The sequence below is a fragment of the Takifugu rubripes genome, chromosome 5 (assembly GCF_901000725.2).
Source record: "Takifugu rubripes chromosome 5, fTakRub1.2, whole genome shotgun sequence".
Taxonomy (NCBI): Eukaryota; Metazoa; Chordata; class Actinopteri; order Tetraodontiformes; family Tetraodontidae; genus Takifugu; species Takifugu rubripes.
This window is the reverse complement of record NC_042289.1, coordinates 1,528,723-1,547,184: the sequence shown is the minus strand read 5'-3', so window position 1 is coordinate 1,547,184 and position 18,462 is coordinate 1,528,723. Positions and strand designations below refer to the sequence as shown.

General features: G+C 42.4%; 1 protein-coding gene across 3 annotated transcripts; it reads right to left on the bottom strand.

Moving 5' to 3' along the window:
- Positions 1-4,229: 4,229 nt before the first annotated feature.
- Positions 4,230-16,603, bottom strand: nbr1b (NBR1 autophagy cargo receptor b). Of its 3 annotated transcripts, none has more exons than XM_011603530.2 (23): positions 16,359-16,603; positions 14,498-14,560; positions 13,665-13,683; positions 13,557-13,579; positions 12,309-12,497; positions 12,140-12,217; positions 11,810-12,066; positions 11,462-11,587; positions 11,062-11,268; positions 10,780-10,939; positions 10,403-10,486; positions 10,132-10,317; positions 9,933-10,049; positions 9,754-9,829; positions 8,982-9,092; positions 8,271-8,441; positions 7,818-8,090; positions 7,525-7,705; positions 7,189-7,425; positions 6,995-7,071; positions 6,855-6,924; positions 6,674-6,767; positions 4,230-6,605 (listed from the first exon to the last, which is right to left on the bottom strand). In XM_011603530.2, the coding sequence occupies exons 1-23, from the start codon at positions 16,458-16,460 to the stop codon at positions 6,432-6,434; spliced, it is 3,075 nt and encodes a 1,024-aa protein (XP_011601832.2). In that variant the 5' UTR covers positions 16,461-16,603; the 3' UTR covers positions 4,230-6,431. The 3 variants fall into 3 exon arrangements, with proteins under 3 accessions (XP_011601832.2, XP_011601833.2, XP_029692014.1); XM_011603531.2 differs by having other exon boundaries at positions 7,818-7,934; XM_029836154.1 differs by having other exon boundaries at positions 11,462-11,551.
- Between the last annotated feature and the right edge of the window lie 1,859 nt (positions 16,604-18,462).

Here is an 18,462-nt window from a genome sequence, read left to right as displayed (position 1 = left end):
GAAGGGAAGAGCCGGGGAGCGCGTGCCCGGCCCCCGCTGGTGACGTAGGAGGGCAGCGCGAGGCTCCAACAAAATGGATGAAAAGAGGCGACGTGATTGGTGGAGATTCTGTTGAAATGTTGGACAACAATAAGCACTTTAAAGAATATGTAGAGATTTCAGCTCTATTGTTGCCACTGACGGGATATTCCCTTATAAAAACGTAGAATTCCCCCACTACTGGGTTTCTTAGGTTAGGATTCAAAAACCTTTGTTGTGGTTCTTGAAATAAACAACTTTCTAGTCAAAAACCAACACAACTGGAAGAAAATGGAACATCGTTGTGTGGTGGCAGCTATGAAACTGAATTTTATAAACTCTCAACAAAAGGAGTGATGAGTCATGCTCTAAAGCGCAGTTTGTTTTTTTCCCATCTTCAGGTGAAAAACATCTTATTTTCATCATCCGCAAAAGTGGAACCAGTCATTTTTACATTCTATTTAAAAGTCTGTAAATATTGTTCAAAAAGTCATTTTTGTAAACAGAGAAGTCCGCAAATGCAGCTGTGGCGCTTACTAAACATCATGTTGTATGTTCCAGTCTGCACTAATAAAGATGCTAATTACAGGGCCCATGCAAGAAAAGTTTCACATTTGTTGTAAACAGGGGCTCAACTGAAGGGGAGGCGTGTCAGGGTCTGGATTAGTTCAGACTTGTCTTGTAATAAGAGTTTCACACTGCGAGACACAGAGGCTAGACAGAGCTTTGGTCTTATAACTTCATCTGTTTTATAAAGATAACAGGCCTGGTGAGAAGTTGCATCAATAATGGGACTGGAGATTAAACACAGCCATCATCTCTGATGGAAGTTTGGCTACAGTTTTCCCATCAGTGGCATCCCAGGGCATTTGTAGCAGAATCAATACTTGTTATGATAACAACTCCTGTGTGTGTGTGTGTGTGGGGGGGGGGGGGGGGGGGGGGGGGAGGGGTTGTTTAGTTCAAGTGCTCAAGGCTTTCATGAAGAATGTAGCATTATTGAATATATTATAATATAATATATATTAATTAATATATTATTACTATAGAATTTAATTTAAGACTGATATCCATGAGTGTCAACAGAATTTTACAGATGATATTTCTGCGAGTGCTCATTTGTTGTGATAGTATTGATCCACTCTGGCCACCGTACCTTATTGAACGGTCAGGCGGCGCCCTCTGCTGCCTATCGGCAGTACAGCATCCCGATGAATGGTTATCTAGAAAATTAAAAATAAGAGACGTGACAGATCACGTGATTGGGCAGATAAAGTGAACATTTTGGGAAATTTCCTTTCATGACAGTAAAACGCAGGCCTGCTTCAGACTGAGGTCTTCCCCCCCCCCCCCCCCTCTGTCTCTCTCTCTCTCTCTCTCTCTCTCTCTCTCACACACACACACACACACACACACACACACACACACACGCACACACACACACAGTGAGGTAAGGGCTCGAACCATGTGCTACTCGCTTTGTTTTTGTCTCTCGGAGGGAAAAAAGAACTGCCCTGGAGACCATTAGGTTGCCTGGAAACTCCAGTTAACCAGGTCAGAGACAGCTGAGAGAGACAGAGCAACTGACATTGACATCACCCAGTGGGGCTGCTGAAGCTGCGTTACCTCCAGACTCAGGTGAGCCAATTCCAGAATCCACCAGATTATTATTTTTCAGTGAAGATCGCACTGCATTTTCCACTGAAACTGTGCCAAGTCCAGCTTTATCATTCATAGGGTGCACTCGAAGAATTACATTTGCTTCTCAGGCCACTGTTTTGAACATAAAGCTTTTTGGTGAAGCAATTAAAAATGAGCAAAACAGAAATTTCAGCAAAAGTCAATGAACCAGTGGGCTAAATGATAAATACGGGGTTCAATTATTAATCAGTCTTACTTTGATTTGCACAGAGAGGCAGAGTGACACCTGATTACTTAAACAGATCTACGTTTATACGTAATAGCTACATAAGATCTCTGGGCAGACACAGGGAACACCAAAACTAAAAAGAAAAGTATTCCAGAATAACAGCCAAAGTATGTAACAGCCAAAGTATGTATAGTTGATCGCGTGTGGACAGAAGCATGCTAGGTGGAAACTGTGTAACAGATAATGTAACAGATATTTAGAGGGTTCAAAGTCAGAGGTTAACTTTAATCCATAGATCTCTCTCACACACACTATTTAAGGTGCATAGTTACAGCAGAAGTTCCAAGTCTTAAAAAATTGCAAACATGAATCCTCACTCATGAACGTATTTATTTTGCCAGCTCCAGATAAAGAACATCTTTTTTATATTGCCCCTCTGTGGCCGACAATGTTTTGATGTACTAAACATTTCATTGAAACTGTTCACATTTCTTGATTTAAAAACCAAAACCAAAAACTAGATCTAACAGAAAGTACTGAGGAGTGACTAAATTGATCTGTTGTATGTTAGGATGGCTGCGATGCACTGGGAGGCCCGACGCCGCCAGAGTCTTCTGGACCGCAGGACGGCGAGAGACAAGCAGCAGGTCGGTAAGATGTTGTGCTGATGTCAACATCTGTATTTGGAAGAGTTACGAGGCTGCTGAGCCGACGGCGATCTCGCAAGCTCTACTTTATTATTAAAGAGAAACAGCGAGGCCTGGAAACTGAGCCGACACCGACACCTCAGCATGGGGTCAGGGCTGTTTCCTGCGGGCGGCTCGCAGCTCGTATCCTGTTACAGATTTCCAGGATTTGTTCAAACATAAAAGGTGGTTGAGGTTGGATTTCTTATGTACGGTGGTGTGCTCTTCATGAAATCACCATGTATCTCTAGAGTCACCAGATACACAAAAAATAAGGCATAAATGCATGAAAAATGAAACTAAAAATCAGTGCAGTCACACACCAGTGCAGACCAGTTAATGTTACTGGGTCACAGAGAGGCACCTCAGATGTTCAGACTCATGTCTTCGGGGTAGAAAATGTGTTTGGAAACAGGCGTGAATCAAGACGAGATGAGGTGAAACACATCCTGGGTAGTTTGTACCTGAGATTTTTTTTTTTTCCTGTTTGAACCTTTTCCGCACTTCTCTCTGCAGCCACTGGAGGCCCCGCGTCCCGAGGTCAGCACACCTGGAGCAGATACGACTTCAGGTATGAACACGCATCCTGCAGAAGCATGGGTGGCGCGGGCGGCCAGGAACGGCCTCAGATCTGCGTCATAGAAATGACCCTGAATGCACCACATCCAGAGCTGTGTTGGTGAATGCTGCTGCTAAAGCTTCAGTAAGACCATGAGATTTAATCAAAGAAAAGTAACAAGAAGCCAACGACCAACATGCACTGTGTAGATTTAATTGCCCGGGAATAAAAACACAAATATCTGCTGACATTAGCAAAGAGATGATTACCCACTGGGGACTCATACGGTTAACATCAGCACGCATTTGTAGAGAGACAATAAGCAGAATCTCTGGGGTCTTTCCATTTAATTTGGGACTCTCGTTTCCAGCTGGAGGTCAGTGTCCTAAGTGTAAATTCAACCTGAAGGCATCTGCCCACCGCAGTGCCAAGATCCCCAACAGATACTCCGTGAGTGTTGTGCATCACACACCGACAAGCAAACTGGGCAAAAGGGCAAACTGAGTGTTTCCAGAGTGTTAACGTGCTTTTGTGTGACAGTCTCTGCAGTACACACAGCAGTGGTGATGGCCATCTGTGAGGACCACTCTGGAAGGTTGGCCTCAGAGACAGCCCAGATGAGCAGTCGGAAATCAATGACACCATCCATATTCTGATGTGGTGACTTTAACAAAGATCCTTTATTGTTTTTATGAGGCCTCCCTCTGTGGATTGTTTTCCAAATCAAATGACTTCTGAGAATTTGATTTTATTTTTCTGCATCTTCCATCCACCTTTAACACACAGTATTTTTCATTTGGCATTTGTTTGTGCATCTAAAACAAAACTTGACGTTAACAATTCTATTCTGGGTGTAAATCATCCATCAGTGCGTCTCATGTTTGTACATGTGTATCTATTCATTTAGGACATTCCAAAACAGATAAAGATTACCAAACTCAAAAGTAAATGTTGTCATGTCCTTATTTCTTTTCTTCCCGGAACATTTTGGGCTTGTCTATTACCGGTAGTGTACTAAAGTAAATATGAATCACTGTCTTAAACCCCCCCCCCCACACACACACACACGCATTTTATCACCAAAAAGAGCAATGGATCATGATTGTAGTGACTTTAATTGCAGATTTGATTTTCACATTATAACAATCTTCATAAAGTGCAACACAACAAATCAGCTCAAGCGTCCACAGAACTTCCCGCCTCCTTCAATACTTTTCTGATAAATATATATCAAAAAAAGAAGCTCACCATAACATTCCTCAAGGAATACATGCGTGTTAAAGGGCTAGTTCACTGGAATTAAATATCCCCCCCGTCCGCTCTGTGATGATAGTGTGGGTGAAGACTGCCACGACTGGAGTGAACTATCCCTTTAAATCAAAGCAAACTGACACGGAACACAATTTAAGACTCATTACCTTCATTCAGTGTACGGCTCAGAGACAAGTGCTCGGGGCGAGTGATGTGCAGCAGGTTCATTTATCATCAGCCTTTTAAAGGGATGAAAACAGGAAACTGAAGGTGAACTTCAAATGGAACCAACCAGTCTGCTTTTCCACTGACTGGAGGCCGGCTGCATCGACTCCACACCAAGCGCCACCTCTTCTCTGGAAGGGCTTTGGTTTGTGATAATCTTGACTTTTTTCACTGCCCAGCAGGAGTAGAAATGTTTGGGCTAATCCACTAGCAGGCGGCTTCGCAGACAACAGAAAAACCCCCGACAACAATGTGATCAATTAGCTTAGCTTCCAACATTTCAGTGACAAGTTTAAGATTTTCTTTAAAACCAATCTCCAACTATTAAATAGCATTTAAAGGCCTTCTCTTCTCTGTAAAACCTTTTGTTTTGCCCAACAACAAAAGCTAGAAGTATTTGGTCATCTACACATTTTTGGAATGAGGTGGCGACTCTTTCAGGTAATAACAGGAAGGTCTCAAAAATAACACAGCTAAATGCGGCTGCTTCCTAAAGAAAGGTGCTACAACAGAGCAACAGTCAACAAAAGAAGCTTAATGGAGAGGTAGAAATAAAAGAGCTCAAAATCAGGTCACCGACAAATAAGAACAGAACAGCCCATCGAGTTCATATACGTCTTTTTACAAACACTTACACACATATAAAAGAACAAATGAAGACTGAAAGTTCCCTGTCCCCTGCTCTAAGTTTATACAAGTCTCACGCATTTTAACACTCAACATGGGGAAGAAAGTCCAGTGCAGCTTTGGAATGACGTCTGATTCGGCCTTAATGTTCTTACAAAGGAAGTAAAGTCCCACAATACAGCAGAGGAAACAAAGAGATCAAAGGGTTTGAAGTGGCGCTTCAACTCAGTGCAATAAAAACCTAAATAAATACAGTCCCTTTATAAGCAGCCGAGTCAAACCGATTTGTTGAGAGGGAAATAAAGACGTTGGAAGGATTCACCCTTAGCTGCTGCTAAACCAATAGCACATTTTGACTTTATGCGCTCAATTAAAATGTGCAACGTCCTGAGGATTTGAGTATGACGGATGTTAAAGAGACTAGGAACAAGGTTGACATCTATATCAGGACCTGTGTGATTCACCTGTAAACCCCTGTTCAAACCTAAGATTCCCAAATAGCTGATGCAGACTTTGTCTAGTTACACACTTTCATTACCCCAATTATGTCTAAAGTGTCTGAATAAACTGCAGCTGTTCAAATCAAATCAACCCCTGCATCTGTCTTCTTCCTTGCTGTAAACTGATGTAAACATTTCAGATCCAAAATCCCCAGTGGGACTAGTTTTCTGGGTGACTAGTTTTCTTGAGGTTGTCACGCTAACAAAATGTGGTTAATATAGTGAGAATCAGCAGTCAGTTATAGGTGCAACATCTATATCTTTTGTAAGTTCGCCTGTGCTAGCTGCTTTACTGCATCTTTTCCCTCTAAAAGCTGTCCAGTTACATTCCTATTTATCACCTGTATTTAAATAAACAAAAATGTGGCATCACACATGGAGCATTGGTAGCCTTGTTTTGGCTAAATGCTACAGATTAGCATTTCCCTTCGGCCCTTTTCTGGTCAGTGACATAAACTGTCAAAATAAAAGCCTAAAGTAAAACTCCAGATAGTGAGTGACGGCTTCCAACAGCATCTCAGAGGGTTTGATGGAATGTTTACTCATGTGTTCATACAGCAGAATGCTTACGTGGATGAAACAGGCGGGAGATGGGCAGAACATGGAAGGTAAAAGAGTAGATGGGCAGGAATGACTTCTCTCTTCCTTTCTTGGGTTTCATCCCCTGCTCCTGCTGCCCCCCCCCCACCCCCCGTTCAGTAGCGGGTGGAGTACCAGTCATTGTCGCTCATCTGAACGAGCTCGTTGACGACGTCCAGCAGGTTGAAGTTGTACTTGTTCAGCAGCCGTTGGTTTAGGGTCCGGTCCCCAAAGCCCATCTCCACCAGCACAGCCATCATGGTGTCCTGTGTGGATGCGTCCACCGGAGGCTGCAGGGAGGACGGTTTGGTGAACCCTGAGAAAATCTACAGAGAACAAAGAGGGAGCGGCTGCTGACCTGGGTGGGACCTTGTCCGGTGAACAGGGCTTTGTAGGCAGAAGCAGCCACTGACAGAGCTCCTTTCATCAGGCCGCTGGTGATCCCAGGGTGCCTGAGAAGACCCAATGTTTGCCATATTCATGCAGCACCTTCCAGATGTGATCTTTAAATAAGTGCACGTGTGTTTGTGCTTGCAGACCTGGGGTCCTCGGGGTTACTCTCCTCTGTGGTTCCGGTGTCACCCGCCTGGGTCTGCTCAGGAGTAGAGGCTGCGGGAGGAGAAAGGCGTGTTAGCGCAGGGCCATTCGTGGTCATTGCTAATGATGTCACTCTTCTCACCGTCCTCATTCTGGTACAGATCAGAGCCTTCTGCAGCCTCACCAGGGTCACCACCAGCCTCTCCGCAGCACTCTGGCCTGCGCCACAGCAACAGGAAGTATTTAGCAGCATTGAAACAAACCAAACCTTTCTATTGTGATATGACCCTGTGAATATATCTTTTTTTTTTTCACCTTTATTACGTTCCCACTGACCTGGGTGTGACGACGGCCGTGGGCGGTGCCACCACCTCGGGTGTGAGCGGCTCATCGTCCAGCGTCTGAGAGGTACACAGCATGTCGTTGGCACTGCTGCTGCCTGACACCCCTGTCTCTGGAAGCACTGCAGCCTCCCCCACCTCCGCTCCTGAGGCAGTGGAGTTGTCAGGAGACGCCGGTTCTGCTTCCTCATCGGTCTTTGCTGGGATATCGCCTGGCTGCGAGAGAGCAGAGCTGGAATGGGAGAGACAATTATTACTTAAGAAAGCCCAGCTTCAGTTCTTTTTGCCTTTAAAGCCACCGCTTGGACTCAACTGCATTGGGAAGAGTTACCTGTACATGGACTCCCCTAGTGGGCGACTCGTGTCAAAACAGTCAGGGAGGATGATGATGTAATCCTCTGAGGAGGTGGAGGATGAGCGACTCCTCGGCCCATCTCTCTTCTCCTCTTCATTCTTTGCCGTGTCTTCCTGCTCAGTTTTCTCAGTCTCTGTGTGGGACTTTGCACCTTCAGCTGAGATGAGAATGAGAAAACTGTGAATCTGTCTTTTACAACATTTAGTCTTAGACTGTACTTTTTAAGGTGGTTGGCATTCTTTATGCCAGCATGTAAATAAGATAAACACCTGTGCTTTTATGCCCCTGCAGTGTAGCGGCACCAAGCGTGGCGTGGAGCGGCCCCGGTGCAGAGCTTGGTCCAGGTCCCAGGGTCAGGGACACGGACAAGGGGGCAGGTAGGGAGGCTTTCAGAGGGGAGGGGAGGGAAGCCTTGAGAGTAGCAGGGTGAATCTGGGCACTTTTCGAGCTGCCGGGGCTGCTGCCCAGGTTCTGCTCAGCTTGTATTGTTTTCTTCTTTACATAAGAGGAGGCGGAGCCACCCTGAGCAGCAGGGCGTACCACTGAGAACATACAGGAAGTCCATGTCTTTCAATGACGGGCTCATGAAACAGGTTTCCTTCATCATTATTTTTATACTTACAATTCTAGTAGGGATGATTTATATCATCAAATCTTCATTTAATCAATCAAGACATTGATTTACATTCCCTTTGCTCTGGTATCATTGGACTGATCATCACCTGTTCCTGGCCGGGGCCCTCTCAAAGGGGTATGGTCAGGAGCCTCTTCCAAAGTCATCGAGCGAATCACAGTCTCACAAACAAATTGGGTCCCACTGATGTCGTCCTCCCCTTCCTCCTGAGCCGGGACTCCTCCCCCATCTGCACCAGACCCTGCAGGACGAGGCATATCTGAAGACCAGAGAGAAAAACAAGGAAAAAAAAAAGTGAATTACCACGTGGAAGCTGTTAAGTGCACCACATTTACTGGGTTCCAGCCACAGGAGGCTGCAGCCTTCCAACTAAGTTAAAATAAAGGTTTTGACCAAAGCTCAATAAATCTTGAGATGTAGTGATCAGGTGACTTTGCTGTTAAGACTTTGAGGGCTGCAGCTGCGTTTATTCAACACTGATGTTTAACATTACTGATTAACTTTGCCTCCACCTAGTGGCCACACTATAAACTACACGCGTTCAAAACCAAATCCTTTCCTAGTGTTTAAAGTGAACGTTCTCAGCCTTTGTTATTCAATTTCCTGTCCAAAAATAACAATATTAGCATCAATAATATAATTTTCACATTTTTACAAAGGCGTCCTTTATTCATATAGGTGTTAATAAGGCTATCCTTTATTGATACATCTGTAAGTAACTCTCTAACTATAAGGTCTTTATGCATGGGTTTGAGGAAACGTTTGTACTGAGAAAAATATTTTTTGTCAACACTTTTACCCATGATGCTATTAATGACTTCAGTTTCTTCCTGGATGAGACCCAATGAGGGGCTCCCTTTGTCCTGCAGGACGCCATCTTGGGGCAATGGGGATATGCAGGGAGTCCTGTCTGTTCAGAAACAAGATGACAGAGGCGTGACATTTAAATAAATACATGTGGTTTTAGGCAATGTTTACCTTACCTAAGCATATGCTAAAGCACGGCTGCTGCAAAACTACAGTAACAACATGCAGAAAATTCTATCTTATGTAAATAGTCCCTATCTTATGTAAATAGCTAAATAGCTCCTGCACTTATAGTCTAAGGCATTTAATGTAAACACCATCTGTAAAATATGTTTATAGCACAACCTGGTAAACAACTGTAAAAATAACCGCACATACTGTATTTATTAAGTTATTATCCTCACTTGCTGCTTCTTTTGCACTTCTGGTTAGATGCTAAACTGCATTTTGTTGCTCTGTACCTGTACATGTGCAATAACAATAAAGTTGAATCTAATCTAATCTAATCTAAAAACTATGCTAAAGCATTTTCTTTTCAATTTAAGATAAATACTAAAGCAATTCATTCAAATAAATACAGAAGTGTATGTGTTAACATGCATAATAAAAAAGGAATTTCAACACTTAAAATACTGCCATAAGTTCATGTGTATGCCATGTGTATATATAACACACTTAACATTATAACAAATAGAGCCTAATTTAAAAAAAAGAAAATAAAAAATAAATACTTTTCAAACAGCAACTGAAAGAACTGCTCTTACCTGCAGGAGTGTTGTTTGGGACATTCTCCAACTCTTGGACGATGTTAATGTCCAACAGTTCAAAGGAGAGGAGATCCTGGGGAATCACACAGCTGACAGATCAGTGCTTGCTGCTGTTTAAAACAAGTATGGGTAAAAGAGAACTTTGGTTGTTCTGAGTATTCAATGATATAAGGAACCTGTGCAGTCAGCAGGTCAACAGATGGGATGTAATACTCCTCTTGGTCCACAGACAACAACCGCTGTTCCCTGGAGGCTGTGCAGGTTTTTCCATACTTTGTCACTGGGTTCTTACCCTGGGGACCAGATCCAATCACTTCAGCACTACAGCTTACTTTTTCTTTTTCCTGTTTTTACTTATCAAACAACTGGGCTTACCTGTGGCGTCACGCAGGGCGACACTAAAATCCCATCAGCCATCACAGGAGCTGGGGCCAGGGGATCCACTACAATGCTGCACCAAACCCTGGGTCCAAACTGCTCCCCGGCGTGGGCCAGACGCCAGTGGGAGGTGTAGGATCCCTCCACAGAGGGAGCAACCAGTGCTACGTTCACAATGCCGACCTTGAAGAGGAGGAACAGCGTCAGCAGAGCGTTTAAATGTACAGGTTCAGCAACAATCCAGACCGCCTCTGTGCAGACACCTCACCTGTCCTGGCTGGAGGAAGGGAACTGACACTTCTCTCCAACGATCTCCAGATCCCACTGCCAAGTTTCCCCACATGAACTTCAGCTGCAGGAAAAAAAGGCAAAGGCAAGATGCACAGCCAGTGCATGTTTTAACCAAATTCTTTACCTTGTCCCTTCATTAGAATTTTGTTTTTTTAATGTGTATTAAATCACAGTGATTGTTTTTATATTACTTAGGCATGAACTCATAAAGCATCAGATTTTTAACCCTTTTATTACATTATTACTTGGCTTTGAATCAACTTATGTTTCTGACATGGTTTGGATCTGTGTCCCTACTATTATTGCTGTTAATACTGTATTGAATAGTGTATCTTGTGGGCCATCTTTGTTTACCTTTGTGTCAGCATTCCAGCTGACTGTTCCGGTGTTCCTCATCTTCCAGTACTTGATAAACTTTGTACCAGGGCGCAGTCGGGTCCCATCAGGAAGATTTTCATCCAAAAATGCAGCCATCATAGCTGGGACCACCAGGGGACATGGACGTTTTGGCCGCCTGCACAAAGATTGTCAAGTCACGACTCCTCCCGTCATAAAAACATTTTAACACTTGTCAATACACGTTTTTGATTTCTCAATTTTTAACTGCTATTAAAGCCACTTTCTCCTGGGACCTACTCTGGGCTGTTGTGTTGGGTGGCACGAGGTTGCAGGAGCACGGGGGAGGAGCTTCCCTCTCTGTGGGAGGAGCTCCACTGTATGCCCCGCCTCTCCATCCTCAGCTGCTTCCGGATTTCTTTGACTTCGGCCTTCAGCAAGCGTTTTTCTGCTTTCAGACGCTGCTTCTCAGCTTTTCGGAAACTGCGGTCCCCTCGCCGGTAGAACCTAAAGGAGGCAGCAGAGAAAACCTCATAAAATATAAACCTTAAACTTAGAATGAGCAAAACCAAAATTAAAATGTAGGTAGTGATTTATTTTATACAAGTGTGCAGAGAGTAGAGGATGTAATGGTGTAGCCTGCTTATATTAATTAAAACTCAGAGCAGACACAGATATCTAATGCGGGAAAGTAAAATACCTGCTGTGGTCTGGGGCCGGTGATCCGTGTTCTGGGATGGATAAAGGAGTCCTGGCTCTCACCAGGTTGTGACTGGGGTCATGGGAGAAGCTGCAGGGCTCACACAGAGTACAGGAGGTACAGACACTGAGAAGAATCAGGGGAAAGGAAAATGAAAGCCGAGCAATTGGAGTGAGGAACGTCATAGAAACAGAAACTGACAGATTGGTTTTAGATTTTAGACAGCACAGCATCCCTCACTGTGTGGATTTAGAGTAACACGTTTCTTGGAGCAATGGGCTCAAAATTGATATTTGTATCATTACTTACCCATCCCTAATCAGAAACAGGAATAATGCCACCACATACCTGCACTGGTAGCCTCCTCCAGTAGTCTGCCCCCTGCAGGAGGAGCAGGGAGGAGTGGAGGACGATGGAGCTCCAGGCAGCGTGGACGAGGACACCTCAGGGACCTGCTGAGCTTCAGCTCCTCCCACTGCTTCACCTCTTCCTGTCCCTCCTGCTCCTTCTCCAGATCCTCCTCCCAGAGGCTTGTGAATGCAGCACTGTCCAGAGAATTCCCGGCAGATCTTCTCCACCGCCTCGCGAACCACCTGGTCTTTGAACTAGGTAAGTGTTGACAGTTATAGATTAGCGTGCCACCAAAGACTCGCGTCAGCTCTATCGGCTTATTCTTACCTTCTCCATGTAGGAGGTGAACCAGGCTGGAGGAGTCTTGTCTTCATCTTTGCCCCCCTTCATTTCCTTCATGATCACCTAATCAAAAACATATAAATAATTAACAGGATAAACATGGAAATGGGGTTGTTTATCAGATCAATATCAACATGCTGTGTTCAATTCTTACCATGCCCTGCTCTGGCACTGCAGCCTGGACCTTACGGCTGACCACCTGGGCTAAAGCGGGGCAGTGCTGAGGGGGTCTGAAGCCCCTCTTGGGCTCCGTTGCACTAGTCTTGTTGGTTGGGACCCTGGCTGGCTGGCCCCTTGTCTCGTACACGTTCATGTGCAGCCGGTTGCCCTGCCTCGCAGCACTCTGGCAAAAAAGTAAATAGCTGACTCGTAAGTACATTTGCTACTTTTGGCTTCACAAATAGAGAAGCTTTATTTCAGTCTAAAATTACCCAGATGCTGCAACACATCAGTGTTCAATACACTGATTCACACAGGGCTGTACAAAGGACACAATGGTCTACAGACATTTGAGATCATCAATTTGTCTGAATGAAACTTTCCTGCTACACAGTGACATTTAAGTTATTTGCTGCTCTGATATTGTGATACTGAAATAAATAACAAGTTTTTCATTGCTAAAATTCAAGCTCCACATACGAGTTACAAATCACATGATAATACCTTCCACTGTGGGACCATTCCAAACCAATACTCCTTTTCCTACGGGCCAAAACTCTTAACCTACTCTTAACCTACTAATACCTGCTCCGGCTTTTTTAGTTGGTGGGACTGAGCATAGTCACTCCCAGGTCAAATGACCCTGCAACAGACCCAGATTTTAATGGGATCTGGCTCCTTTGGGTGGGACGCTACAACTGGAATGACATGGCAATTTGCAAACCTTTGATGATGGATGACGTAAACACCATCATGTCACCTTAATCGACCATCTCAGCCAAAACCCCCAACTCAGCGCGAAATGCATGAATATCATTGACTCTGCGGCTGCGCTTAGTTTGTAAGCTTTGAAAGATAGACTGGAAAATCAATTCTAGAATGACAATGCTACTGCCAGCACCCATGTTGATTTCCAACATTTACTAAAGTGTTTTCTGTTGCAGGGCTACTGGCTGGGGAAATTTACTGAGTCGTCTTTTATTACCGGGTTTACCCATGTTCAAAACAGGCCATGAGCGTGACACTTTTGTTGTAAAAGGGGCGTTAGTTTAAGGTGTCTGCTTCTTTGAAAAATTAAAACATTCAACTAAATCACTAAAACTAATACTTTTAAATTGGCATTCTAAATTAAAAAATCTTAATCTCAATTCCCTCCTCCAAGAATACAGAATGTTTGAACATCAGCTTGTTTTATTTAGAGCACTTCTGCTTCCTATGCAACTAGAAAAAAATGTCAACTTACCCTCAATGCTTCCTCATATTCAACTGCAACATAAACCAAACCATTCATGTTAACATGTTAGAACCAAAAATTAAATCTGGGTTGTTCTGAATCCTCATAATTACCCACCTTGACTGTTGATGGACACCTAGAAAAGAAAGATCAACATTTACTGTATATTCCTACATGGTTAGTAATATTGTGAGAATGTATTCCTGATGTACCCTGATAATGGACCCTTAGACCACAAAACATTAAACAAAGGTTATTCTGGAACTCCATTAGCTTTACATAGGATATAGTACAGTGGGACCTCTACTTATAAATTTAATTCGTTCCAGAAGTTGTTTCGCAACCTGAAAATTACGTAAGTAGAGACGTGTTTTCCATGTAAATGCCCTAATCCGTTCCAAGCCCCCAAAAATTCGGACTTATTTTTTTTATAAATCATAAAAAACATGTAACAAATAAATGTTACAATTAGATTACCGCACAATAAATGTAGGAATTCAGTGCAAGGCTTCTCCAGGAACAAAATGAACTTTATTACAGGCTAATCTTACATTAGCATCATTACTAGCAATGAACGTTAACACTTGTGGTAACACCGCCATCTAATGGACAAACATACGAACACCCACAATAAATAAAAGTGAAACGAAGGCGACGCTGGGATACAAACTTGTACATTATGGACGTCCCTCCTAGCCAATGGGATGACAGGAAAATGCTAGGCGATAGCCAATGGCAGAGCAGCTACAAGCAAGTTTGTGTTCGCTAAACCCCGCGAGCTGCGAGTAGCAGTGGTAGCATATTTTTGACCTTTGTATCCTGAAATTTCCTTCGTAACAAGAGGAAATATTTTCCTGTTGAGACGCTTCGTAACCTGAAAATTTTGCATGTAGAGATGTTCATAAGTAGAGGTCCCACTGTATATGTGATTAGAAAAACAAGACTATCACCTCTTCATTTTCTTCATCAAAATATGTCAGCTGAAGACTGCACAAGCCAAAGGAACGCTTCACCTGTTAACACAGAAAACACCATAATTAAGACATGGGAAAAAGGTCCAAACAGACTTTGTCATGACCTTTGTGACTCCTCTCTGCTCTGTGACTGTGTTATAACAACCTCTGGGAGTTGGCTGAAATGTCCAGCGTGCCCTGTATTGTCAGTGGTGACTCATCAGTCCCATGATGGATGTGAATGGAAGCCGTTGTTACAGCAGTAGATTGGGTTTGTCTGCTATGTACATTTATTAATTGCCAACTCTCCTGTTTCTAAAGGTGGATTGTTTAAAACTTCCACATGTAGTTGTGAGAGCAACGTCCCACCATATATTCTCAACAAAATTATAGGAGCGTAACTGCTCAACAGAATGTTGAATTTTTCAATAATTTTAACTGTAGGAACTAAAAACTCTCTTATGACCTGTTTGTGTCTTCTGGTACTTTTAGTTATCGCCTCTTCTCTGAGGGTTAATGATAAAGCAAAGTTTATATTTAAAAGCCAAAATATTTAAATCCCCATTATTAAAAGTTAATTTTAGATTGAAATGAGAGCTGTTCCATTCATATCAGAATGACTTGTGGCCTCAACTATGCAAAACATTTTAATCAAAATGCTCGACATTAATTTGTGTGTAAAACCTGTGCACACTGCATATGTAATCATGGATGATTATTATCCATCAAGATATACGTTTCACACTCCACAATGGCCTGCTAGAATACACATCAGGGGCCCCCAGCCTCAAATATGAATAAGTAGTGGTCAGAAGAATTTAAAGATAAGCCTATACACGACAGTACAAGAAAATCAAAATTCAGGCCTAAGGCCTTTTTATTCCAGCATATAAACAACTGGGTTACACAAGAAAAAGGAGAAAAAAAACAAGAAAGAGATAATATATGGTGATAAATGAAGCAGGGCACATATAAATAGAGATAAAACCTAGTATATTTCATAGAGACATCAGTCACTGGCGTGTTATTTAAGAAACAGGATACTTGAATAAACTATTTTATGAATCTGACAGTAAATACACATTAAATATAATTATGTACAAGACTAATATACAAGAAATCATCGATGTAAATTTGGAAAACATTCAATACATAAACAAACTAGCCAAACTGAATATGCAGTTTAATAACATTCCATCACTGCATAGATGACTAAGTAAATACTTTAGCAATCGCTACATATTAAAGCCTGGAGTCTTTAGTATGTATCTAAACCACACGTCAAACGTTTTTATTGATATATCTAAATAGCATTTTGATTTATTTAATTCATATAGTCAATTTATTAACTAATAAATTGATGTACTATCATAACTTGTTTCAGATTAGAGTGGTAGTTTAGGGTGTGGTCACTAATTGGCTTCATTTAAATAAGTAGCTTCTAGCTAACCAGCAGCGAGATGATCACGTGTTGGTAACAGACTTGGGCAACGCGCACGTCAAATGGTGGATATGTGACTCAGACCCCTCCAACCAGTAATATTGAGCTGGTAAACATCGTTTCCATGACGACGCACAATGAGACTAATCCCATACGGACTATAGACAATCCGCCTGTCCATTCAGACACTGTTCTGTCAACCTGACGAGGAGTATGAGCCATTCTAACGTTTCAACCCCCGAGATGCTCAACGGGCAAGTTGTAAATATGTTGTAATCACGCGGTCACGAAGGCGTCGAAGGCGTTTAAAAGCCTAACCTCGGCTTTACGTCGCCCAAACACAAAACACACCTGTGTCATTCTGGTAAATCGGTGTGTGATAGTGTGACCGCTGCTGTTTGACAGCGGGCCTCTTACCATGGCTTCCATCGACTCCCAGCTCTTGGTCTCAGATCCCGACAGGAGGAAATTTTTGGAATTTCCCCTGAAATTCACCCTCAGGTTGATGTAGAAGTCCATAGCGTCACACTTCCGTACATTAGCACATGTTACACTCGGTGGGACACTGGCTGTTTACCCCGGACAGAGAGGCGATTTGGGTCAATCGTGCCCGTCCGTTCTGCAGTGTTGTGACTTAGCCTCCTGGACACGCCCACCACGCACCATGTGTCCGGAAATGATGTCAAACTTCCGCTAGAAAAAAAGATACACGTTTGAATTCAACTAATGTAAAAGCGTCATTAAAATAAAGCATACAGGCAAAACTAAAAATAAAAGAAAAACGAGATGCAATGAGACCCTGGCCGCTTTCTCAATCAAACCAGGCTCCAAAAAAGAACATCCAAAGACCAATAATAATAATGAGAATGCTAATCATATTTCTACTAATACTACTCATATTAATAATACTAATAATCACCCTTATGGGCCAAACTAACCTGTATGATTATTTATATTTGATTACTTATATTCTACTAAATGTTTAAATAAAATAAGTATTAAAACGCTAAAAGTGTGAAAAGTTGAAAATAAGAAGAAGAAGGATGTATGAATGTGTCACAGACCTCACTAGGCAACAAACTAAATATTTAAATAAACCCTGTCTGATTTTGCTCACCAATTGTACCTCAAGAATTCTCTCTCTCTGTGTGTCTCTGTCTCTCTCTCAGTCGCTCTCTCCTTTTAAATTAGTGATAGAGACATACATTTTCTTTTTCAAACCTAGTATACAATAGCAGTGGGGTAGTGATAGCTCAGTCTGTTTGGAGTTGGGCTGAGAAGCTCCCTGGTTCAACTCTGAGGGCAGACAAAACATAGAAGGTGTAGGGGTGTAGTGTTGCCCAGGTAACCTTAAGCAAAGTACCAAACCAACAAATGCAGAACAAGACAAGTATAAAATAGCTGGAACAGGTTTAGGTTCTAACTGTCAACTATTTTGACTATAGCATGGCCTCAATAGACCCTATCATGCTGTCAGAATTAATTGCACTATTTTGGAAAAGGAATCTGTTGTCATGACGGTGGAGCTTCTTTTGAATGACAATAAGAAATAGACTCTGGCTGGCACAGCCAAGCAGCTGATATATGTTACCAAGTTTCAACACTTCTTTTGACTTTTTATTCAAGGCAAAATTAAAAGCTCATGCTTTATGACCCTCTCATATCTCCTGACAGCTAACAGAGAACTATGCCAAAATTATATAATTGCCTCCAAGGTAATTTTCTGTGTCAACTGGACTGTTTTTCTTTTCTTTTGAAGATGTTTCACCTTCTATCCAGGTGCCTTTAAGCATTTTTTATGTCACAGTATATCATTTGTTGAATCACCAGTCAATTATACTACCTGCTCAAACAGCACTAAAGGCTTGAGCACAAACATGAGTATCCCCTAAGAATGTATTGCAACTTAAAATACACTTATTTTACTTATGCAAATGTTTTATGGTACCAAAATAATGGAATTACATTGTAAAACATTTGCTTCTGAAAGAGAAGAATGAACCCAGCTAAAAAGCATGTTTTACCAACCAAAAACAGCCTGCATTTATTTGAAGATTATAAGATATAATTATATAAGATTCTTACATTCTTTTGTGGGGAACCAGTCAGCGTTTGGCTGGCTGGTTGGCATCTGACGCGATGGTGGTTGGTGGTGGTAGCGGGGATCTCTCCCGCTTAATGCTGAGACTTGGTGTTAAGGTGAGGACCAGGTCTCTGTAAAGATTAAAATTAAAATTAAATCAGTGTGTCTGTAGCTCATTTAGATCGGTTTTACAGTTTTAAACACAATTTTAATATGGTTAAATCATGTAATATTGTCCTTGTGTTTTACTGATCATGTTTAGGTTATATGTGCTGTTTTTATTAGCAACATTTTAGCCTCTTATGTGAGTTTTTAAGACGCTCTTAGTTTTTTTGGGGGGCTGGTTTTAGGCAGGGGAAGGATGAGTTTAGCAGCCTAAAGCAGTGGTGGGACTATGGGAAGACAGAGATCAGAATGTTGCGTCAGCAGCACATGCTC

Excerpts from the sequence above, each read along its gene's own strand:
- nbr1b (XM_011603530.2), bottom strand. The coding sequence starts at position 16,460 with ATGGACTTCTACATCAACCTGAGGGTGAATTTCAGGGGAAATTCCAAA. Across the intron at positions 10,940-11,061 it reads ACCCAACACAACAGCCCAGA|GCGGCCAAAACGTCCATGTC; the intron begins GTAGGTCCCAGG and ends ATCTTTGTGCAG. Across the intron at positions 6,925-6,994 it reads TCTGTACCAGAATGAGGACG|CCTCTACTCCTGAGCAGACC; the intron begins GTGAGAAGAGTG and ends CTCCTCCCGCAG.